This window comes from Asterias rubens, chromosome 15, assembly GCF_902459465.1.
Source record: "Asterias rubens chromosome 15, eAstRub1.3, whole genome shotgun sequence".
NCBI lineage: Eukaryota > Metazoa > Echinodermata > Asteroidea > Forcipulatida > Asteriidae > Asterias > Asterias rubens.
In genome coordinates, this window is record NC_047076.1 from 1,182,612 (window position 1) to 1,208,343 (window position 25,732).

The 25,732-nt window shown below is 37.6% G+C and overlaps 1 protein-coding gene across 2 annotated transcripts; it reads left to right on the plus strand.

Moving 5' to 3' along the window:
* Window positions 1–1,980: 1,980 nt before the first annotated feature.
* Window positions 1,981–24,311, plus strand: LOC117300337 (allatostatin-A receptor-like). Of its 2 annotated transcripts, none has more exons than XM_033784089.1 (2): window positions 1,981–2,335; window positions 22,503–24,311. In XM_033784089.1, the coding sequence occupies exon 2, from the start codon at window positions 22,711–22,713 to the stop codon at window positions 23,884–23,886; it is 1,176 nt and encodes a 391-aa protein (XP_033639980.1). In that variant the 5' UTR covers window positions 1,981–2,335; window positions 22,503–22,710; the 3' UTR covers window positions 23,887–24,311. The 2 variants fall into 2 exon arrangements, with proteins under 2 accessions (XP_033639980.1, XP_033639982.1); XM_033784091.1 differs by having other exon boundaries at window positions 1,981–2,074.
* The last annotated feature ends 1,421 nt before the right edge of the window (window positions 24,312–25,732 follow it).

The window sequence follows — 25,732 nt, forward strand, 5'->3', positions numbered from 1 at the left end:
CTCTGACTTCCAAATGGCCCATGCAGGCCCATACTACCTTGGTCGGGGTCGATTTGTTGGTGTGTTTTCTTGTTGCTGCTGATGCCGATTTTGTTGCTGCTGATTTTTGCTGCGAATTTATTTTGTTGTTTGGATGTTGGTGTAATTTTTTTCTCTTTTCTTTGGCTGTTTTTTTAACTAGAATTTATTCTCATTAAAAAGTTTTCTGCTGGCAGTTTTATAAGGGTGCGTAAATTAATTACAGTTGAAATTGTATATAGGCTCGTGGCAAATGCGTTCCCGAAAAGAGTGCAAAGTTTATATAGCAAGATTAAATTTGTTCGAGAAAAACAAATTCGCCCATAAACTTTAAGATTTCCAACACAAGTTATCCTTGTGATATTTAATTATCTGTGGCTGCCGTGAGCACAAATATCTTTCTCATCATAAAACAAGACCATAATTCCGTAGAATCACTCGCTTTAGTGTACAATTTATTAGTGACTCTGTTTTCCAATTATTTTCACGGTCAAATCGTTAAAGAGTTTGATAGAAAGTGATTTATCATTATGTGATGTTTTTCTCTAAACAACTTCAATTTAGGGTGGTGCTTATGTCCCTATCGTATGCAACATAATACCCTCACTTCCCGACGCTTCCTGCTCTTTGATTAGACCTATCATTCAATGCAGTCAATTTGCAATAAACGTCAGGGTGATATACCGCCCCATTGCGGTCGACTAAGCAGATTAACTAAGTGGCGTTAAAAGCTGTAAGATGAAACTTTAAAAGTATTTTTTTGAATATTCGATCCTCCTCTACCACATCATAACAATTATCCATTTTCATACGTATCAGATTAGCGTGCTATAAGTCGACCTACTTCGTCACTGGTCCACAAACAATCGTTCTTTGATAACGGTCTTTTACTTCACAAAGTGTCTTCAGAAAGTGGGAAAGATGAGAGCAGTTTCTGTCCAACAAGTCATGTTTTGAGATCGGTCAAATCCACCTCCGGCCCGGATTTTATCTGTTGTTAGAATCACCTGTCGTCTTATACTGTTTTAAAGAAACTACTGAGATATGTATCTTAGAGACTCAAGCGAGGTGCGGTAATGCATTATGCAGCACTGTCAGTAAAGTATCACCAAACACGCAATCTTGCCAATGTCATGTCAATACTGTTTAGGTAAAAAAAGATAAACTGCTTTTGCCATCTGACAATTCTATTTTCGCATCGTTCTATAAGTAGTTGGTTTTACCAGTATTTTGTGTAGCTTTGTACATTTAAGAAACTTGTATAAAATTCCCGCCAATTAACTGTTGTAAACAACTTATAAACCAAAATGACATATGGTTTAAAATGAAGGGAACATTTTTAATGGCCGATGTTTCGACCATAGCAGTCTTTATCGGATGCTTTACAAGAAAGAGAAAACTTCCAGTAGACTCTATGGGGTCAAAACGTCAGTATAACAATCGCTGAGGTAATGCACTCAGGTATTAAACTTAGACGAGATTTACAGACCTTAGGTAATTGTCAAAGACAAGTTTTCTCACTTGGTGTATCTCAATATAATGCACAAACAAACCTGTGAAAACTTGCACTCAATTGGTCGTCGAAGTGTGAGATAGTAGTGGAAGAAAAACACCCTTGTCACACAAGCTGAGTGCTTTCAGATGCTTGATTTCGAGACCTTCTATTTTATTCCGTTGTAAGCCACTTCAAATTTTCTGCCTTATTTGAAACACTAACTTGCCATAGTACGAAATAACATCCCTTTTCCGTTTTTTTTTTTGCGTGTGAGTGCTTTATGTTTTTTGTTCACGTCTTGTTGGTACATGCCTAGCTTAACGCTGTTTCGTTCCGCTCTCCTGATTGGTTGCTGGAAGCAAGATGCAGTCACGTGATAACGGTATCTATGGCTACAGTTTGAGTAGTGGTTTCGAGTGGTCGTGTCTGATTAAAGGTGGTTACCTGATGTCATGCACTCCGTCAAGTGCGCCAAGAACAGGCACCTTGGATGGCATCAGGTTCAAATACCACTTCCAAACTGCGATCGGAGACAGTTCCAACATTAATCCACGGTGGCAAGTAAGTGATGAAAGACTCCCGGCTTATTAGGTGGTTTTAACGGCGCAATCATTTCCTGATCTCTCGCTTCTGGCAGGTTTAGTCTCGTAGTTTTCTGCTTTGTGCCGTTCAAAATAGCACTCGGAAGTTTTTATTCTGTTTTAAAGTGGATGTAAGATTTGTCTCAACATTTTGGCATGGGATGCTTTTGATGACGTAGTCATGGTGGGTTCTTAGTGTTTTCAACTTCATTTCGAGAAAATTATGACCGTCATTTCGCAGGTAAGACTAAATGTATTTTACGTTATTTGTAAAAACAAATTATTTATTTATTCATCTGTTGGGAAGACCGGTGTTTTAGTGTTAAAGGCAATGGACACCTTTGGTAATTACTCATAATTATTAGCATAAAAACTTACTTGGTAACAAGCAATGGAGAGCTCTTGATAGTATAAGACTTTGTGAGAAACGGTTCCCTCTGAGGTGACATAGTTTTTGAGAAAAGTAATTTCTCACTTAAATAATAAAAGACTTCAGCTGAAGCCTCTTATTATGCTGAATACAAACAAAGTATTGCAACAAGGGTGTATTTTCTTTAAATATATTCTTGCAAATTCGAAGACCAAATTGAGTAAAATATTTCACAGATTTGTTATGTTATGCGTGTGTTAGAATACACCAAGTGAGGATACTGGTCTGAGACATTTACAATAGGTGTTCAGTGCCTTCAACTCAAGATTGAGGTAGTCAAAGGCAAGTCAATATGTCTGCCGTCAAGTCTAGAAAACAAAAAAAGAATGTTGAGGCGATAGCGTTTTTTTATTAACTTTATTTCAATTACGTGAAATGTGAATTGTTTCGTAACTTGACACATAAGGTATTTATTATGTATCACATTCATTGTACTTATTGAACTCCATGAATTTCATTTTAATCAATGAAATGAAACGTAAATCGTTTCGTAACTCGACACTGAGAAATGACCATCAAAGATATTGACAAAATAGGGAGTCTGCCAACATTTTACAAAGGGCTGGATAGCTCAGTTGGTAGTGCCGGAACGTTAATCGGGGAGGTCGTTGGTTCCAATCACACTTTTTAGTAAATGTTCTCTGTTCAACCCCCAAAATCCAATTTTTAATTTATTACATTTATTGTTTACAGAAACGTATTGCTACCACATGAATAACAAAATACGTACATAATAAGTTTGGACTTATCCTGTACGTACAAGATAAGAGGACTTTTTAAAATCGTGCATACGCTTCCGTTTCTATAAATTAAAAATGAAAAATTAATCTCTGAATTGTTGTTTTTGTTGAACGTTGTCGTCAATGAAGTGATATATTTTGAAAATGGTTTTAGGCTGCATGTGCTATTGACACACTGTACACTGATGAATACATGATTAATCACTTTTTCTGTTGATCTTAGATCATAAAGTACAATTTACAAGTCTAACGATGGCTAGAGCAAGCTAGTCGAAACGTTGAGACCAATTCAAGAACTGACTCCGCGGTAATACAGTTACGATCCTATAAGCTTAAGGACTACTATAGTCCAGCCAATTGTCTCCCTTCCGCCCAGGAAGTTATAAGCAGGACATTACATTAGAGAAGTCTCCCGAACATCTGATAAAACTACTCCGCGGTAGTAGAATAAAGCAAGACAATTCTCAAAGAACAAAATCTACCTATCAAGTAGATACACACATGCTGTTACAGCAAACCAAATACATATTAATTTCTAAGTGCTGACGAGAAACTTGAAAAACCCATAAACCACCCACCTAAAATTATAATGTTGTGCTTTGCTGGAAATTAAGAAGTAACGAAACGCTTCCAAAACGTCCATCAAGTTGTTTTTAATACCGTCACGAACCATTAATGTCTACAAGGATATTGAAAGACGTCATAATGACATGCAGACTAGCGTCATTGTAGTTATTAAGTGAGCATTTAGGAAACCTTCATTCTTATTCTCTGTTAATTTCTAAATGAAGCTCACAAGGAGATCATTTTGAAGTAATAGCATCCAAGACTCAATTTCGTCTAGCTCTTAATGATGTCTAATACAATGTGGGAAAAAAAAGCTTTCAACGTGATGAGGTTATTTGTTCCGCTAAATTGCTTGTCTGGCGTCGTTGTTTAAACTTCTTTACCACACAATGAAACCATGAAGTTGATAGTGAACATTTTGTTCACGTGGCTTTTAAAACGGTTTGTATCTTGTATTTCGTTTCCTATTTCAAAAGCTTTTATTTAATTTTATTAAGAAATGTATATTTAACTGGGTTGTTTTTACTTATTCTGAAGACATGTCCAAGGAGTATATTTATTGATAAATTCTTCTAAAAAAAAGGTTCTACATTATCATTTTATTTAGCTTTCGACTGATCATACAAAAAGATTATAAATATATTTAAGAAAGCTGCGTCATTAAAGTCGTTCTCGTCGCAAGCTCAGAAAACATTTTAGTGAATCTATTTTATTTCGTTTCATTTCATTTCATTTCGTTTCATTTATTAATTTCACAGGCAAAAATTCAAGCACAGACAATAAGAACAGAAGAAAACAAAAACAAGAACATACAATACAATAACAAAAAAGCAGCACCCCTGAAGGATTTTAAAAAAGTAAACTAAATTACTATCGAAGTTAATCTGCTGATGCCACAAAAAATTTACGAAGAGACAAAAAGGGACATTACAGATGGACATTATTAAAACATGGCATACAGTATAAAAATATAGAACTATACAAGCAGTTAAAACTATAAAAGCACTAATGGGCATTAAAAATACAAAATCGTTACAAGATAGATTCTAGTTAATTATGCAAAAGGCACTATAAATTTGAGAACTAAAAAACAGCAGCAAGGTATTTGAATGGGCAAGGCAACTATAAAGTTAAACTGTTTTGGTCAAGGGGACCTCCTCGCCAGGGACTAATAAATGATTCCTGAGGGAATTTGTGAAGGAGGATAAACTATGGATAATTGTATCTTTAATGCAGGCCGGTAGTTCGTCCCATAATCTAGGGAATCTGTGAAAAAGAGAATGATGGGCAGCATTGGAACGAGCCCGATGATGGACAAATTAAACCGGACTTCAATACCTAAAAGCATCAACCCTTGGTTTAACATGATGACAAGTATAAGCCAATCAGAGTGTCGAGAATTGACTTTTAAAACATTTAAAACACAATACATAAATTGAATGCTTTTGGTATAGTCAAAAGTTTGCATAAAATGATAGATTTATCATTGTCTTCTGCTTTTCAAAGAAAACAGTCCAAGTATTATTTCCGATTGTCTTCATTGACTGTTCTTTATAGGTGTATTGTAGATTCATTCTTGTTGCCTTCCATTGGACTGATTCGAAAAAAATCTCTCTTTTTTTGAGACGGTACACCCACCAAGCTAGAGAGCCGTAATCGTAGAGTTTGATGACCCGAGTCTTGAATGTGCATAATTACACCCATATACACCGATGTAATAAAGACATAGCGCTTAATGCAATAGCCTCTTACTTTAGTGCATAACAATTAAATATACACAGAGTGAAAGATAGATTACAAGTAAGCAGATTACAAATAAGCAGTTTCAAACAAATGAGTTTTTAAACAGAGACTTGAAACGGTGTAAAGAACTAGCTTTGCGAATACAGGAAGACTATTCCAATGATAGAGCATGAGTAAGAGAATAAAGCAACTTCCTTAGATGCTTCCCTCGAGACAAGACGAATTTGAAGTCATCCACCTTGCGATCCCCAAGACAAATTGCTTTGAAAATAACATCCCTATCAGTTTTATGGACTCCATACACAATAAGATATTCCCAGAGAGCTGGAAGATTGGGCTTGTGGAAATGTTTCCTTTTTCTGAATAGACTAATCTCGGCAATACTGGATTAAGTTTTGATGGGACACGTTGCTTAAGTCGAGTGATGTCCTCGAATCACGATGGTTCCCCAAGCCTTTCTGTCCCCCATTGATGACTTGAAATCTGCTGATTCAAGTCCTGTGTCTATTTTGAGAATGTTTTTTTAATGGGACACTTAAAGCTGTCAATGGTTGGCGTAAAAACAACTAACAGTGGGCCGATGATGGACCCCTGGGGTACACCTGAAGAAACAGGGAGCCAGTCAGAAAGTTTAAATTATACATAAACAAACTGTTGTTTGCGAATCCTAAAAACGGGAGATCATTATCCATGTTATTGCAGCAGAGCGAATATTGTAACATTGACTTAGTGTTGAAATTACCTTTCCTTTAACTATTGAAGGCAGCGTGTACATTCTACCGTTCGTTCGTTTGTTATAACATGAATGTAGTTATAATAGATATTAATGTTAATGTAATGAATGTAGTTCATATGGGCGGTCACGATTTGAGATAGTAGGGACTTTTCGTTTTCGACGACGGATGGTTCTGCGACGGTTGTTCAGCTAAACGTTGTCGTTTTCAGCACAACGAAGATTCATCCCAAGTACTGCCGTAGAAATTGAGGGACGACCGTCCTCAAAGCCGACGCATGCGCAGATGACGCCAAATGTCATCTTTACCGTCGCAGAACCATCCGTCGTCGAAAACGAAAAGTCCCTATTGCCGAAAATGCGGAGCGAATAATGTCCACGCAGGAAGAAAAATCCTTACCATCTGACAAGCGTTACCACGGTATCACTTCTTATATAAAATTTTTGAAGGACAAAGAGTAGTATATTTTTCCATAACCGCAGTTAACTTCGGAGTAAAATGTTTCTCAAATTGCATTATACCATAAAAAAACTGCAGTGTTCTTACAACAACGTTGTTTGTATTGCCTTTAATTTCCAGAGCCATTACCTCGAAAAGGAAAAGCACACGTTTTCGTTTTAATATTGAAAGAACCGATGTTTAATAGATGTAGACAATCCTGCCTATTAACCACGAGGAACAACACTAAATTAATAAAACAAAAGTTAATAATTAATCAACGTGAAATTGTAATAATTGCTTATCAGTCAATGACAAGAGTTGTCATCCAATGACTGAAATGTCTTTAATAGATGGACTTCTTAATTCAATGAATTTCCTTTTACCGTTCTTCTCTTATTTTATACTTGCGTTTCTGTTAGGAGTGAAGTGTATAGACCAGACTGATATATAAGATTATAATTTAATTTGGGGTGAAAAATGACTTTATATGTAGTTCCCTTCTTCCACGTGTCTTGCTTTCCTTTCTAAAATGGCGTTGTAAGGAGTGGGGTTTTGTGTATCTTAGGGGGACAAATGAAGAAGGGGAGAAAGTTATATAAAAAGAGAGATATTGAGGAAGTCGAAAAGGACGTTTCCCCAAACTGATTCCGCTAGCCCTACATAGCCATAGTATGCTTTGAAGGCTGTGGACACTATTGGTAATTACTCAAAATAATTATTAGCATAAAACCCTATTTGGCAACGAGTAATGGGGAGAGGTTGATGGTATAAAACATTGTGAGAAACGGATCCCTTTGAAGAGACGTATAGTTTTCGAGAAAGAAGTAATTTTCCACGAATTTGATCTCGAGACCTCAGATTTAGAATGTGAGGTCTCGAAATCAAGCATCTAAAAATACACAACGTGTGACAACGGTGATTTTTTTACATTATGATCTCGCAACTTCGACTACTGATTGAGCTAAAATTTTCACAGGTTTGTTATGTTATGCATATGTTGAGATACACCAAGTGACGAGACTGATCTTTGACAATTACCAAAGGTGTCCAGCGACTTTAATACTATAGAGGACAATTTGTGCACAGGGATGGCAATCATAATAATACAATACAAAGCTCGAAGCAAGGCTGAGATTTTTTGTTAAATCCATTTTGGAATTCAGGAACCACTCAAACGTCCGTCCCTGATGGAAGCTCTTTTTGTTTGGAAAATCCCGATATTTCATTTTGAATTTTGACTTATGTCTGCCGCCGACGTATAGGTTGTGCAGACACTATGGCATTGACTCAGTATTCCGTATATTAAAACTAATTGGACGTGCATTGCGTCTGACAGATCTGTTCTGACATTTTGACAATTTGAATTAATGATTCAAAACGAGAATATGAAAAACAATATCTATACTGTCGTGTACAACAATCTACAGATGATATACAGTTTATAATGCAATCTTCTTTGTGAGACCAAAAAGCCTATCCATTGTTTTCCAAGAAGTGGACTAGGCCTAGACAACACCCTGTATCTATATGAAAATTAATTATTAGTACTATAATATTACAAACTATGGATTGGACAAAAAGGATGTACCACAATCAAACAGTCAACTCCATAAGTGTCCGCCAGCATTTCAAAAAGGCTTATGGTACGCACGATATCACTCTGAGGTTCCTGACCTCCGGCAACCCGCTCCGGCACTCCGGCGCTCCAGCGCTCCGAGTCCAGTTTATTCACCCCTCCCACTATAGTACCATGGGACGCCGTGCTTTCTCGAAGCCCATTCGTTTTGATTGCATGTTTTGATAACGGTGCTTTGAATCCCTTGGCAAAGCGCTCAATAAATGTAGGTTATTACAACGGTTAATGGTGTCTTATGTGAGTACTGTCTTATATTCATTGAAAATCACTGGTTTGCAAATACACTTAGATGCACCGAGTCTGTTTTCAAACAGACCTGCCGTCGATTTAAATAATCAAACTAGGATTACTCTTATGGACGAGTTAAGTTCCGTAAAAATAAATGTTTTACATGCATAACTTGTCCTAATTCGCGATGGGCTTAATTCTAGCGTTTCGTGAAATCGGCTGCTGGCGCAGGAGAGATGTAAATACAATACAGATGAATATTTAAACACAAGATGTGTTTTAAAGGAACACGTTGCCTTGGATCGGTCGAGTTGGTCTTTGAAAAGCGTGTGTAACCGTTTGTTATGAACTAACACGGTCGGCCATTTATGTGAGCCGAATTTTTGACTCCCATAAATGGCCGACCGTCTTATATTAGTTCGCAAAGTAAAATGAAAACCACGCAATTTCGAAGCAAGATTGTGGGGATCATCGTATTCTACTTTTAAAACATCATCTTTCCAACCACATTGTGAAGAAGGTCATTCTATAGTGCTGGGCGAGTGTGTCAAAAGGATAATGTTCCCCATGAGTGGAGTGTAAGAAGGCGAAGATGTATCAGGCTCTGGATGTATGTTGGTGGTGTGCCCCGAAGAGATTGATACACATGAATGAGGATTTTGAAATTGATGCATTTTTTCTTACCGGGAGCCAGAGCCTTTTTGAAATGAAATTTGGAATATTTTTATAAAAATATGCTTGATTTTATATTTAGGTCCCAATTTCATAGAGCTGCTTAAGCACTAAAAGAAGCTCAGCAAAACAAACTTGTCCTAAACTAGAATATGGTTACCAGCACAATTAAATACCATTTCACTCGTACAATCTGTAACTGGTATCATGTTTATTGTGGCTAAGCAGGGATTTTTAAGCAGTTTTTTTTTCTGCTTAAGCAGCTCTATGAAGTTTGGCCCTGATATTGATATTGTAAATGGCATTGCACTTTGTCGTGACGTCATGAGAGAGTGCACAAGTCGTGACGTCACGAGAGAGCGAAAAACCTACTCTGTTGCCTCACGAGACAAAAACCTTCGAATGTGTGAGAGGTTGCTAACTTGGGATCTAACAGATTTAGCGATGTGTGATATTCTTTTTGTTAAATGTCAATTTTTTTAGTCGAAGAATTCACTCTTGCATTTGTCTGAACATTTTGTGTTGATAATTCTTTCTTGCAATAATGGAAAACCGTAATGGAGGTATTGGCCTTTTTGAGAAATGGTGGACGTACGAGATGCCTTGATTATTCGGGAGATTTTTTATATCTTTTTGTATCATTAAAAATTAAAGTACATACAATAAGTTGTAATAAGATGACATACACCCTTCTTTTATAAACCTTTATCATCCGTTTACGGATATCTTGATTTCCTCCCATTCAAACCAATGTAACCAAACTGAGGTTGAACGGACAATAGTCTGGTTCCGTTTTGTTTGGTGAGTATTTAGCATACATTACTGTTGTTGGGTACACAGGGAACATCACGAAGATGGTGGCAGTATGAAAAGGGGTTTAACGTCAACATATTTACATTAAAGGTACACAGTTTAAAGACATTGATGGTAGAAAACTTCCCTTAAAATACTACTTGTTGAGGTGCTGCAGTCTTTGAGAAATTTGTAAAACAATCTCACAAAAAAAAATGTTCGTCTCGGTTACCACGTACAACGGATTTACGCGACTCCAGTCCTGTAATTTTCACCTTTGTTTTCAAAAAACCTAACGACTAATGTAGCTGCAACTTCTGCAGGTAAATTACATTACATACATTTTCATTCACAGTCAGTAGGGATTTATGTCTTGACAAAATTTTCGCATATATAACAAGGTACCAATCTCTTTAAAAACTTGATTTAAATCGCTCAGTTCAATTTCCTTAAATTATAGCAAGATTCTCTGGGGGATTTCTGGAAAACAAGCTTTAAGGTTTAGCAGCTGGTCTTTTTTGTGATCACATGATTAATCCCCTACAGCGATAGGTGCAACCACTTTGCTGCTTGATATTTTTTGATCTGCGAAATCAATAATGCTAACGGCATTATTTTATATTTTTAGATGTAATGATTTTTCCTTTTGCATCTTTTTTTTTTGTTTTTGTTCGTGGCACATTTATTCCGTGGGCACTTATGGCCATTTAAAAACGTTGTTTTCGTTTGCAAATTTTTGACCGGACCTTTACCCAGCGCTCTTGTACTAACTACAATAACTGATTTACTTTTGTTAACTGTTGTCAAAAGAATTGTCGTTCTGTTTTTATACGTTTTATTATTAAATATTATGGCTTTCAGTGTTTTCTTAAAACTGACGGAGTTTTGTGCAACGTCAATTCAGGAAAGAGCAAAAATTTCCTCTTTATGTTTGATCACTGAGTTGAGCCAAAACTATACAAAGAACGATTCGGACAGTATACCTACATCTTCTTTTATTGAATATGCTTTTATTTGGCTTTCAATTTTTTCATCAAAGCTGGCCCAAATCGCTCAATATTAATGGAGGAAAAACGGCGCTCAAAAAGCTGCACCCTTGTTTTTATTTTCAATTAGTCGAGCAAAAGCTATACAAAGAACGTTTAGCTTCAACTATTTGTTGAAATATCGTGCTCTAATTGACTTTCAGTGTTTTCGCCGAAGCTGACGGAAGTGCGCTCAATGTAAACTCAGGAAATTGCAGCAAAATTGGCGCTCGAAAATATCTTCCCTTTAAGATCTCCTGTAGTCGAGCCAAAAACTACAAAAATTGTACAAACAATGTCCATCATCAGTTCTTGAAGTCATGTAGTTTTTTGAGAAAAGAAGTAATTTATTTATTAAAAAATTATTTTAACTGAATTCGAGACCTCAGCTGAGGTCTCGAATTCAAGACATCTGAAAGCACACAAGTACAGTGTGACACGGGTGTTTTTCTTCCATTATTCTCTCGCAACTTCGACGACCAATTGAGTTTAAATTTTCACAGGTTTGTTATTTTATGCATATGTTGAGATACACGAAGTAAGAAGATTAGGCTTTGACAACTACCAAAGGTGTTCAGTGCCTTTAAAGCAAATGTCGATTGTTTAATGGGTTTGTTTTACCTCACTAATGTACTGTTCATCAAAAAACATCAATAATCACATTCCGTGAATCGGTTTTAAAATGTTGTTCAGATGTCGACATGTTGTCCCCCTTCAGCAGGTATGACATGAGACTTCTTAAATTCAGCTGATTTCCTCTTTTGGGGTTTTGGTTATCCTCTTTTTCCCCCCTCACTTTCTGTGTACAAAAAGTATAGGAATATCCCTTTTTTCTTGACCGGTTTTCGCTTTTCCTCCTTTTTTCATGGGAACTGGGCCATGGATAGTGGCCCTTTTCGAATCCACGGCTTCGGCTCCAGATTCGACTCAAGCTAGCTTGGCCCGCAGTTGTTTTAAAAATTGCGCGTGCTTTTCGTAGGTGCTCAGGGCTTCAGGCGAGAGGACGGAGTCTGTCGCCGAATCCAAAGCCGAAGTCGTGGTTTCAAAAAGGGTCTTTATATTTTAATATGAGACCTTGTATTTGCACACATTTATTTTATTGCTGCCCTGCATGTACATATTCACATTAACCAAGTTTGTTAATTATACTCAAATTATGAGTAGTTTACAGTAATACATAACTTAGGATATGAAAACAAATAAAAGTTCACAATGATTTAGATAGTTATATATAATATAGGAAGCTTTAAGTATGACCTTTGCAGCAATTTAGCGCTGGAATAAGTTCCTTTTGTTGTCATAAAACGATCAACAGATGAATGCTCAAAGTAGGTCAGGCTTTTACCGTCCGCCGTGACTTGGTATCTTGCCTTCAACTTCTAATGTATACTTGGAACAGTCAGTTCGATGTTCAATTAAAGGCACATGGCTCTATTCGTTATTACTCAAAATATTTAAAATCATGAAATTTACTTTGTATCGATTAATGGAGAGCTGTTGATAGTATAAAACATTGTAAGAAACGGCACACTCTGAAGTAACGTAGTTTTAAAGAAAAGAGGTAATTTCTCACTCAAATAAAACAAAAAAATACTTCAGCTATAAAACTTTTGTTAGGCCTTTGCATACTGTACGCACAAAAAGTGCAATGCAAGGGTGTTTTTCTCTCATTATTCTCTTTCAAAGTCGATGACCAATTGAGCCCCCCAAAACATCTTGTGGTATGGACTTGTGATCTGCAATTATTTTGAAGGGGCTATGAACACACAGGTGAAGTTATTATCTGTCATAAAATTTGTTTTAAATCAAATATTTTATATTTAGTTCAACATGTGACAGGACACCTTTCACATTTCATTATTGAGTAAATTTAAACGTTTTTATTAATTAGGAGCACACTCGAGTGGCCGCTTGTCAATGAATTTGTACAGGTGTTTTTATTTCGTTTGTATTTAGTTTCAAGCGTCTTGCACGAATTGATAAATTGGTGCTCACTTAAATTCGAAGAAAATTGTTTTCGTGCGGTAAACCGATCATAGGTTTCTGTCTGTGTGTCTATTATAATGTGTCTTGTTCGTATATTTTTATTCACATATCGCACGAAGATTTAAAAAAAAATATATATATTTTCGTGTGGATTTTATTCCTCGGTAAAAACTTTAAAGCGTGAATAGTTGTCAGAATCCCAGCTTAACAATTTTATTGGATAAACGTCTTTGCAGTATTCCCAGCTTAGGATACGTCGATATTGATTCGTAAAATTTACATTTGAATGGGAAGAAACAATATGTCTGTTGGTGTTCAAGTGGGCTTTAAATAATGCACCTGTATCCTCCTTGGCGCCTTTGGTTATTGAAACAATCTTCGTTTACAATTCTTTTTTATTTCACTACCTTACTGCGTTGGTTTTCCCCTAGATCAATTCCCTGGGGTTTTCTCCCACATCTAAAACTGACACTTCTTTCTTTGTCTTCTCTCTGTTTGGGTTATTGGCTATTCCTTAGTCATTTACATTTTAATAGGAAGAAACAATCTGCATAAATCTTAGGTATTCAAGTTGGCTTTAAAACTGCACATAGCAGCCTGCTCGGAGCCTTTGATTGCTAAAATATTCTTCGTTCACGATTCTTTTTTTATTTCCCCTACCTTACTGCATTGGTTTCCCCCTAGATCAATTCCATGTGTGTTTCTCCAACACCTTAAACTGAAACTTCTTTCTTTGTCTTCTCTCCGTTTGGGTTATTGGATATTCCTAGTCATTTACATTTTAATAGAAAGAAACAATCTGCACAAGTCTTGGTTGGCTTTACAATTGCATCTTTTTCAGTTTGCTCGGCGTCTTTAGTTATTAAAACCAACTTCGTTTACGATTCTTGTTGATGTACCTATCTTACTGCTTGGTGTTCCCCTGGAACAATTCTCTTGGGTTTTCTCCCACATCTATAACATCTTGTCTTCTCTCCATTTGGTTCTTGGGTATAGCATTGATTCGTAGTCATTCACGTTTTATTAGAAATAAACAATCGTCATTAGTCTTTTAGGTGCTCAAGTTGGCTTTAAAAGTGCACCTAATAGCAGCCTGCTCTGAGCCTTTGGTTATTATAATATTCTTGATTTTCCTGTGTTTATTTTTTCCGAATTTCTTTTTTGATGTCCCTGTCTGACTATGCGCGAGGATGGGTTTGCCCTTGAATAATTCTCTGGGGTATTTCTCCCACAAATTCGACTGAAACCAACTTCTTCTCTCCATTGGGTTCTTGGCTAGTAGTACAGTGATTAAGAGTCTGAGTGCCCCTGGTTTCACAACCATAATAAAACTGATATTGATGGAGTAATAATTTTCAATCAAGCTTTGATGTTTCTTTTTCCTTTTTTTTAAGGGTAAGAGGTCTCCTGTTTCTCTGGATGGGTTTTCTCCCGGGATCAGTCTAATTGCTTTGTTTTCTAGACATGCCTTGAGTCATATTAGCTTAAGATGCCTCTGTGTACGTTTATTTAATGTAATAAGTGCTGAAACGTCTGCTACGCACAAGGAAAGTTGGATATTGAAGATGTGTACGATGTCTGTTACACATCGTCTTTATAATTTGTTTAACCATAATTGATGGGAGTGTAAGATGTGGCGCTTGACTTTATGTTGCATATCATCGTCTTTATTAGATTGAGTCGGTCTGTGTTAAAGACACTGGTTAGATAATTGTTAGCAAAACAACTTACTTGGTAACGAGCAAAGGGGAGCTGTTGATAGTATACAAATATTGACTGCTTCGAGTGCTATGGTTAAAACTATGACTCCCAAAGGTGATCCCCAGAGCGTTCTATGTTCCTGAGGTGCAGCCGAGGGAAAAAGGAACGGTCCGGGGATCACCGAGGGAGTCATAGTTTTTAACCATTGCACGAGTAAAAGCAGTCAATATTTGTTTTATAACACCCCAAACATTTCTAAATACTGTACTATTATTATTAAGTTACAGACCTGAATGCTACAATCCACGGACGACGCGAATACAGATTGCAAACACTTTTACTGTGCTGCATGTAGTGTCGTGCAATCCGAAATGGTTACAGACTATTAATGTATCATCCTCGTACACGCAACGGACGTCTGGGTACTGCACGCCGTGTGCTAGTCTTTGGACTAGCGCATGGCAAACCGACGCACTATCACACGGCCGTCGTCTAGCAAAACTAAGACATGTCATGTGACGCGCTCTAAACCAATGAGCAGGCAGAATACTTGCAAGGGGTGTTATAATATAAAACATTGTGAGAAACGGCTACCTCTTAAGTAATGTAGCTTTTGAGAAAGAAGTAATTTCTCACTCAAATAATAAAGACTTCAGCTGAAACCTTTGGTTGTGCATTATGAAAGCACATGAAAGCACATTACGCATTATGGGTGTTTTTTTTTTCATTATTCGCTTGCAACTTCGATGACCAATTGAGCCCAAATTTTCATAGGTTGTTATATATGCATAAAATATGATAGGAAACACCAAGTGAGAATACTGGTCTTTCACAATTACAAAATATGTCCAGCCGTCGATTTCACGAAACGCTAGGACGATCAAGTAACTCGTCCTAACTTAGGATGGGTTCAATGCGTCCTAACGTCTATTGTTACGAAACTTGACTCGTCCTAAGTCCTAAGATTATTCCTATACAAGTTAGGAAGAGTTTGGTGAAATCGACGGTAGTTCCCTTTAATCATACTTGATGACAGAGTACGCTGGACTCTATTTTACAACTTCGCCGTCTTTATTATATTCAGTCGGTCTGTATTAATAAATCCATTTCATGGAAAGAACATGATTCAATTAATACATGGTCATGACGTTAACTCTTTCTTTACATTAACTTCAAATATTCATTCTTATGATACTCGAAGTACTCGTAACAAAAAACTTTATGTCCGTTTTAACAGAACATCATTGTTTAGAAATAGTCTTGTCCAACGTGGTACTACATATTGGAATAGTCTCAGCGATTCGTTAAAATCTTCACCTACTTTGTCAAATTTTGCTAAAAAAATTAAAGCACAGTTCTTTAATTCTTAGTTTTGAATGTAAAGTTATGATATATTTTCCGGATGATGTTTTGTCTTTGTACCTACATGTATCATGTTTCTATGTAAGTCAGTGTTGTGATAGTCTGTTGGTGTGTTTATTTGTTTGTTTGTTTCTTGTCTGTCCGTAGGTACGGGAACAAAAGCTTTTGCTTCACCCTATGCCTAAATGTTGTCCTGTCTGCGATTATTTATTCAACTTCCGTGTAAATTGTTATTGTTTTTATTTTATCTCTGGTTTGTCATTATATACTCATTATCATGTATCGTAACTTTAACGATATACACAAATGTAACTTAATGCATGGCAGCATTGAAATAAATGTGAATGAATGAATGAATGACCTTGAAACAAGGCTAAGGAGTATGGCGTTGGCCGCACGATGCATATACACTTACAATGCCGATGACGTTTTGTGTAGACTCCAACTCAAGGCCGTTAGTACCGTACTTGAGATCGGCAATGGTTTCTCAAACGTAACTTCAATAGATAACAATAGGATGCGTTTTGGGAAAGTGTTGCCGTGGGAACTGTGTATTGTTTAAATGAATCCCTTTTTTTAGAATGAAGGAATTTGGAAGTATGTCAAGAGTCAATCCGCAGCCCATTCACGGTCGAAGTTGATTTATTCAATGAGTGATGCGTTTTGAGTGACATTGGAGACTGCACAATCAATAGAACAAAATTAAGAAAGGGTTTTTTTTTTTGGGGGGGGGGCGCAGAAGGAAATTTATAGGCCTAAAACTTACCAAGTTCCGTCATATTTTTTATTTAGTGGCACTTTGCCTTCTAATCCCTCAAAATATTGCTGTTTGGAATTGCTCCCTGTATTAAAACGTAATCATGCACTCAACCTTCAAGCCACAAATTTGCAATGTTGCTTGAAAATTTACTTGCAAACTATGGTTATTTCCCTCTTTTTTTAACTGCGTAAGGTTTTCTCGTGCGTCTACAGCACCTTAATTTGATAACTGACCTGCCCTAACAGTTGGTTTTTCTCTTTACGCCCCCCCCCCTCTTTTAGTGGTTGACTTTCACCCGTTCGCTCGTTCGCCCGCTCCACCCGCATGTAAATCCAATGACATGTCACAAAACAAGTATACTCTATACTATTATAAAGCTGTTGTTTTTGAACCTTCTACTTGTGTGCGTGCATTGACAAAAAAATAAGATGGACGCACAACAGTAATGGATCTGTGGTAAATAAATCAAATTAAGACTATGTAGTAACCTTTTATATGGGTCACAAGATATAGAATAGTTATTTAGGCAGTGTAATATATATACATATCACAATATATAGCCTAAAGGAATAATCAGTCAGGCGCAAGTTGGCCAAGCATGTTTTCATATTGCATGAATGGCTTACGATGTTTATTCCGACACTCTATTGGGAACCGTAAGATTGTCTATGAGATTTGTTTAATAATGAACTATCTTGTCTGCAGCGTCGTTGTTGAGTTCCAAAAGGAACTCCTCGGAGATTCTGCCACATTTGTTTATTTTTGTGTTCTGTGTAAACGCATGCTACTTATTATTTCATGGTTTGCGAGCCCCTTTAGTTCTTCAACCATAATTATGTAATCCAAAGGTCAAAATATATACTTCCCACAAAATTGTTTTTTTGAGGTATCAAGACGTTTGGTAAAGCTTCGAAGTCTTGAATCCCAGCTTTTATTTTTATTTCTTCTTTTTCGCTTCATCCATTTGTCTTTTGTTCGAAGTATGAAATAGATACATCTGGTTTGTGATATAGACATTTGAACTAAAATCTAATGACGGTTAAAAATTAAACACATTTAGTGTGTTAGCTGGCAGTAAGCAACTTGCTAAAGAAGCTTATTCTTTACTCATATATAGTTCGTAGTTCAATTTATTTCCACTCAATCATTTGAAATTACAAATAACAACTTTGCCGGGGCACAACTTAATTGAAAAGGCCTACGAATGTAGTTAAAATCCCATTCTAAAACAAAGTTTGAGGATTATATTTAAGTTTGCTTGGCCAGGGTTTACCCGCTGGATTTTTTCCAACATAGACTAGTCCGCTGTCTCAATGGTTTTCCCCATTGTCTCGTACACAAACGAGTCTAAGTCTGCCATGTAGCAACAATATAATCCTGCCGTCGATTTCACCAAACTCTTCCTAACTTAAGACTAATCTTAGGACTTAGGACGAGTCCCAAACCTGCACTGTAGCATGCAGACCTTAAGATTAATCCTAAGTTAAGACGAGTTACTCTTCCTAACTCGAGATAAGACGAGTCCTAACTCTTTGTGAAATCGACGGCTGGTCCGCCCCTTGAATGGTAAGATACAATATCTAGACCATGTTGAAGACTGTGGGATTGCTTTCAGTTTGTTCAACCCTCGGTTAGGACTAGTAAATTGAGATAATGACAAGACACTGGTATTTATGCAACCTTCCTTTACGGTATTATTATTATAATATGTTTTGTTTAATCACATTGACTGGTTAAATACAATTTTCATCGTTGCAAGTTTATCCTAGCTGCGGCCAGCAGAAATTAATTTTCTTCAAGGCATGGCAAAACAAAGTCAATGTCCACCAAGGCATTCGTAAATACATCGTTGTTTTACAAGTCATCCATGAAAATTAATAATATTCAATATGCCAAAAAATGTATCAAGAAGAATAAACTGTTCTTTATTTTTTTCTCTTCAATGGGCAGTTTTCTTTCCCCGGTTGAACAAGGTCAGAAATAATTGATAAACTCAATTTGTTTTCTGAAATGACAAGGTAGTAAAGCCTTGTTTTTATATCCTGCTTTATGATATAAAATTGCTTCCTGTTCGTTTTCGTTGAAAACTGCAATCTCAAGGTATAGTGAACGAAAATAATCAAATATTGTTTATGGTTGTTTCTCATGACAGCGTGCAAACTTTTCGACGTTTCAGTATATGCTGTGGTCTCCATGAGGATTAAACTGTAGAATACTGCCAATATTAGTTTAAAAACACTAAACACTATTGGTAATTGTCAAAGACTAGTCTACACAGTTGGAGTTGGTGTATCTCAACAAAATAATAAACCTTTGAAAATTTGAGCTCGATTGGTCGTTAGAGTTGCGAGATAAAAATGAAAGAAAAACACCCTTGTCACACGAAGCTGTGTGCGTTTAGATGGTTGATTTCGAGACCTTTAAATTCTAAATCTGAGGTCTCGAAATCAAATTCGTGGAAAGTTACATCTTTCTCAAAAAATATGGCACTTCAGAGGGAGCCGTTTCTCACAGTGTTTTATGCCATCAACCTCTCCCCATTACTCGTAATCAAGAAAGGTTTTATGCTTGTAATTATTTTGAGTAATCACCAATAGTGTCCACTGCCTTTAAAGGGTATTAAACATTGTATTATATATTGGTCAGGATAAAACAAACATTTTTTAGTCTGAAAGTTAGCTTTTACTGATTATGATGGGCATACATTATAGAGCCACCCCATCACAGATTCTGTTCTAGGAAACACTGTGATGTTTCAATTAAATTCCCGAATCCCCCGTGGAGCCTCGTGGTCCTTTTATAGCTCAGTTTGACCCGTAGTCGATTTCAAAGTTTCAAAGTGACATTTAAATCCGGGTCAGTTTTGACCCAGTGATGTTGTCGCAAGACGTCAATATCCTAGGCTGGTATAAACACCATGGATTCACACACACATAAATCGAGTATGTTTGTCCGTGAGTTAACACACATGATGTCTTATACACACGATGCGTTTTAAGTAAAATATTTACCAGCCCTAATATCACATTGCATTCATTTCCTCTTCGCCCAATCGTTGAAAAGTCAGAAAGAAAGAGTATCCAGTTGGTCAACATTATTAATTGGGCGGATAATGTAATCTTATTCACTGTCAGATATACAAACGCAGATCTTATAACAGACAGAATAGAAAGAGAGAGAGTATTAACCAGTTGGTCAACATTCTTAATTGGGGAGATAATGTAGTCTTCCATTTTATCTTATTCATTGTCAGATATAAAAACGCCGCTCTAATAACAGACAGAATAATGTAAACATGAAGCTGTCAAAACTTAGCAAAGTTTATTCGCCATAATCTGTTGAGTGAATTGCAGCTAAACCAATCTGAAACATACGTTTTACAGACCGGTGACGTCTAAGGCCAAATTAAAGACAACGGAGTATGAAATATAGGGCAACATAATTGTTCAAGTCTGTGTAATCTTAAGCGTCTTTAATGAAAGCCGTATACGTCATGTGCTCTTTGTTTGTCTGCTGTTAAATGTGTTTGTTTGGATTTATGGTTGTGCCTTCATTGTAGATTTTCATTAAATGTGTACAAATAATGTTCGACCTTCCGTCAAGATAGTAGTTAAAAAGCAGGACAGTCCTTTTCAGAGCTGACAAGTTTAGCGAATTACGGAATTGACTCTGCCGTATAGTAGAATATAAAACAAGACTGTTCTCTGAAGAACAAAATCTTATGGCAAGTAGAGACACACTATATAGGTGTAACCGAAAAACAAATACAATGTGTGCGTTCGTTTAGCTTCCCTGGGTCGACCCCGGTGTGTGGTGGTTTTTTTTTTTTCCAGGACGAACGTGGGTAATTATCTGCACACGTTCGTCCTGGGAAAAAACACCGCCACACACCGGGGTCGACCCAGGGAAGCTAAACGAACGCACCCATTGTTTCAGTGTGTGTATTCGACAAACAAATATTTTGTTTGTGCGTATTATTTTGTGATAACCTATTATCATTTATTATCATGTAAAAGGGAAATTTTGGAGGACGAGTTGTTCGATGCAGTGTGATCAAATCCAGGGCAGACTTTTAGAGGGAATAGAAATTTGATTTCTTTGAATAAATATTTGTTGCCTTTTGTGTGTCTGGAAAAACTGAGTCGGTCTAATGGACTTTATTTGTTGGTCTTTTTCTGTTATTTCTTAAGACTTTGGCCGTCAATTGTATCATTTTTTGTCCTGTGTATTATTTTAGCTTTCACATCTTAGACTAAAAGTCTCTCTTCAATATTGGGTCCTTGACCAAATGAATTTGTGGTTGCTTAATCTTAAAAATTTAAAACATTCATAGCAATAGCCCAAAGTATGTTATTCACTCCTATATTATTGATTCAATTATTCAAACCTGCAATGACCCAATAGCAAAATATCTTCTTAGAGAGCATAACTCTGACTATATGGCAAATTTCATCAAAAGCACAATTCTCAAAGTATTTTCCCTCTCTGCTTCATATCATGCATGTTAAAATTTTTGAAAGAAGAAATTGACAACTAACTAAACATGGTATTCAAATGCAATGTTCGGGACTCGAATCCGTTTTAAAATCTTGACCGTTATTTTCACCGCTGAGTTTCAGAATAGTGTCACAAGTCTTTATGCTATAGTTGAATCTACATTCCTCCCTAGTGGGTCAGTAAATGGACTTAAAATGGCCATCATTCCCGGTCAGTCGCGATCCTGCACAGATAATGTGACGATAATTGCTAGATATAAAAACCTCAACCCTCAGGTTGCGCTGACAAAAGGATAGAAATAGAAAAGTGAGCTGAAACAGTAGACACCTTTAGTCCTTTTATAATCAAGTCTCCTGAAATTTTGATCAAATTATAAGAAACGTTGCAGACTATGAGAAAGCCCACTGTAAACCAAAGTGAAAACTATTTTATTCCTTCGGGTGTAATTTGACTATTTTCTGGTAATGCTAGCCAACGGTTGCGTTATGTTATTCATAGTGACTCGCTGTAGTTGACCAGTGGCGCCCAGCACAGAGAAAGGAAAACAAAGCTAGTCTGATTACGAACGGCTATAGTTTCAGCGCTGCTCGCCTTGGGTATGAATAATTGACACGTATTTCATGGAAGTATTTTGTCTTAAACTTGACGAGGAATCCGGGCACAAGATGCTCCCCGGTCCTATGGCTTAGTTTTGATCCCGGTGTGGAAGGCGATTCTGCCCCCCCCCCCCCCCCCCCCCCAATACGACGAACTGTGTATACAAACTTCTTCCGACAGCGCTGTTTTGTATATCACCCCCTTCAGTGCATGCTTATTTCCCACTATGGGGGACATAATCTCTTGCGACAAATTTCCCTGGGACATATCATCGGTACAAAGCTTATATTCGGATGCCTGTGCCCGAATCATGTGTGTGGATCGATGCAAACGACGGAACTGCGTAGGGCAATAACTTTTAAAATGGCGTATTAAACAACAATTTGAAAACGAGTGAGATTAGTGCCGAAACGTTTAGCAATAAAAACAACACCATGTTAAGTTGTGATACATTTTGTGACTGTAATTACAACCGTTTATTGTTATTTCTTTCGCAGAATTTAAACTTTCGGTGGATTTTGTTACATGATGACGTCGGCAATGCAGTGATTGTGCTGGGTTTCTAGCTTCGCGTTTTGAAAGTTGCACCAATCGGAAGTTGATTACAAACACCGTACTACTAGCAACATAAATATGAACAAAACATTCGACATGAATTCAACATTTCACATGAACTCAACATTCCACATGAACTAAACTTTCGACATGAACTCAACTTTTGATGCGACCACACCATTCGGCATGACCACACTAGTCGACATGAACACAGCGGTCACGAACGACACCAACACAACGATGTCAACAACTTCTGCACCATCTACCGGCTGGCAATGGCAGGACATATGCAAAGTGATAGTTGGCATTGTTGGTATCATCGGTAACTCACTCGTCATCGCAGTCTACACCAGCAAAAGAAAACGAAAAAACACCACAAATGTCCTTATCCTTGCCTTGGCAATCGCCGATTTGATCAGCTCAATTTTTTTCATTCCTCTACCGGTTCCAGCATATGTACCCCAAAACGCATGGGGTGAGATTTACTGCCGGGTTATACACACTAAAGCTATACAGTGGATGTCAATAGAGGCGTCGGTGTACACATTGACTCTGCTCTCTATTGAGCGCTACATGGCCGTCGTACACCCCGTTCGTTACAGGGTGATATTTCGCGAATCACGTCCTCGACGTTTCGTCTGGGTAATCTGGCTCTTTGCTCTAATCGTCAAGTCATTTAACTTCTACAACACCATTATCGTGGATAACGTTTGCATCTATATTGAGTTCCCGAAAGGATTCAATGTTTTCCTGGGTATTGGTGTTGCTCTGGTTGAGTATTTTATACCTATCATTGTGATGATTGTAACTAACACAGTGACGATAAGAGCTTTGAGAGCCCAGGCGCGTAATCTACAACTGCATGGCTCGAACCACAACGCGAAGGAAAGAGGCCCGGCTCAGTCGGTGCTCCGAACCCGCCGGAAGATCATCCATGTGGTCCTCATTGTTATTATCTCCTTCATTGTTTGTTGGACACCAAACCAGATATCACTTCTTCTCATCAACCTCGACATCTTATCCGTTCAAACTTATTTCTTTAGCGACACCCACCAGGCGTTTATTATTCTTGCCTTCACAAACAGCTGCGCCAATCCCATCATCTACACGTTCAAAAATAAAAACTTCAGGGACTCCATGGTGCAGCTTTTTGTACGTAAAACCAACAGGGTGTCTGATGATGGTAATGATGATACGGCCGGTGGTAGCGACCCCACAGCTGGTGTCAATACTATCAGTAAAACAACGGGTACACGGGCTGGAACGCGCCAACCGCCACCGGCATTGGCAGATGATAAGTCGTACAATACTGAAGTGGTCGAATAAGGAAACAGAACTGACGTCATGGTGACGTCACACACCAAAGCCATAGGATGCACTGTAATGATCCAAGCACATTGTGTGTCTAGAACTTGTCAAAGGTCAACACTGTGATGGAATCTATTTATTCTCTTCAGTTAATGGCAGATTTTAAAGAAAATCGTATTGTATTTATTTTAGAAAAATGCAGTATTTGATTGAATTTGGATATAAAGACACTGATTTCCTTGGCCTGTTTTGGGGAGAAAGTCGACGCAACGGTGATGGAAAAACCCTGTCTGATTACATGACATTTCAGGCTAGCTTAGTCAGGGTTTGGCACCCAAGCGTCTACGGATATAAAGTTGATGGCCTTTTCTCATGTGGTAAAATCTATTTATTCTCTTCAGATATGAAGAAGATTTTAAAGAAAATCGTATTTATATTGTTTTGAAAATTGCACTTTTAGATGAATTTGGATATAAAGCCACTGACTTCCTTGGCCTGTTTTGGGGAGAAATTCGACAACAACGTTGATGGAAAACGGGTCACATGACATTTCAGGCTAGCTTAGTCAGGGTTTAACACCTAAGCGTCTTCGGGGACAAAGTTGCCGGCTTTTTCTCATAATTGGCCATAGAATAGGTGAGGTAAATTTACGGACTCCGTAAAGTGGAATATTCCGTATTTGTCGCCGTAATTCACGGACTTTCCGTAACTTCAAATATTAATTATGCTAATTAACGTAATTACAGTCAACCACAATTGCCCAAACACCTGCACATAATATAGTACATGTAAGTACATATTGTTATTTCACCCTAATTTGTGTACATATGTACCAACTCCTATTAAGGTTCTTTGTTTTCTACGGAAAGAAAAACTGTTGCCGGTATTTTTGCTGCCAGCAAAAACATAGCGTTCCGTATTCCTGCAAGTTATGTTTTCTTTTAGTACGTTGATGATGTCGTATGCTATGTAGACCTCGTTTTGAAGTCCATAATCCAGTTTACGGCTGGGTCCTCAGCCAGGTGAAGGGCTTTGATGCCACCATCAAGGTGAGAGAGTGGGCAGTCATCTATCATGTGGCGCATCGTCTGTGGTTCTCCACAATCACAAAGCGGAGATGCAAGGTAGCCCCACTTGTGTAGGCTGCTGCGGCACGGCCCTGCGTCTGTACGAAACCGGTTTAAGACGCACCAATGGCCGCGCGGGAGGTCCATTCCCGGAAGTTGGATGGTGGGGTCAGCGACCAGGAACTTTAGTACGTTGAAAAACTCTCTCACTCACTCTCACTCTAGGGTGAGGCCGTGTCCGAAACGACGACTTCGGCTACAGCTACGTCGAGATTAGCGCGTCTTCCAGTGTTGAAGAATAGGCAGACGCGCGCGATCTAGCCGTAGCTGTAGCCAAAGTCGCCGTTTCGGACACGGCCTTACTATCTAGAACTTATTGCCAGTAAATTGCCTCGTGGGAAATGGGTCTAAGACCAGCCTGGCGTTTACAGAAACGAAAGAAAATTGCAAGGTTTGGTTAGGTTATGGGCCACCTCATCAGGTGTGCCGAATAGAGTGTATCTATAGGTAATGTTCGTATGGAATAAATTGAACAAATTGAAGCAACTCTATCTTTTGCATTTAACGGCATTATATTTGTTTGTGTTTTGAACCGTTCAGTTGTTATAATTCTATAGTATAAATGTATAGATATACACAATTAAACTAACATCTGAAAATGTCATATCAAAAGTTGCGTGTTTTGAGATATCGCCGGAAATCTGGAGCGAATGTCCATGCAGGAAGAATAATCTCTAATAGGAATACACAATCTGAGTCATGTTGTTGACAGTTATGCCTACGCTTCACAGGTTCAA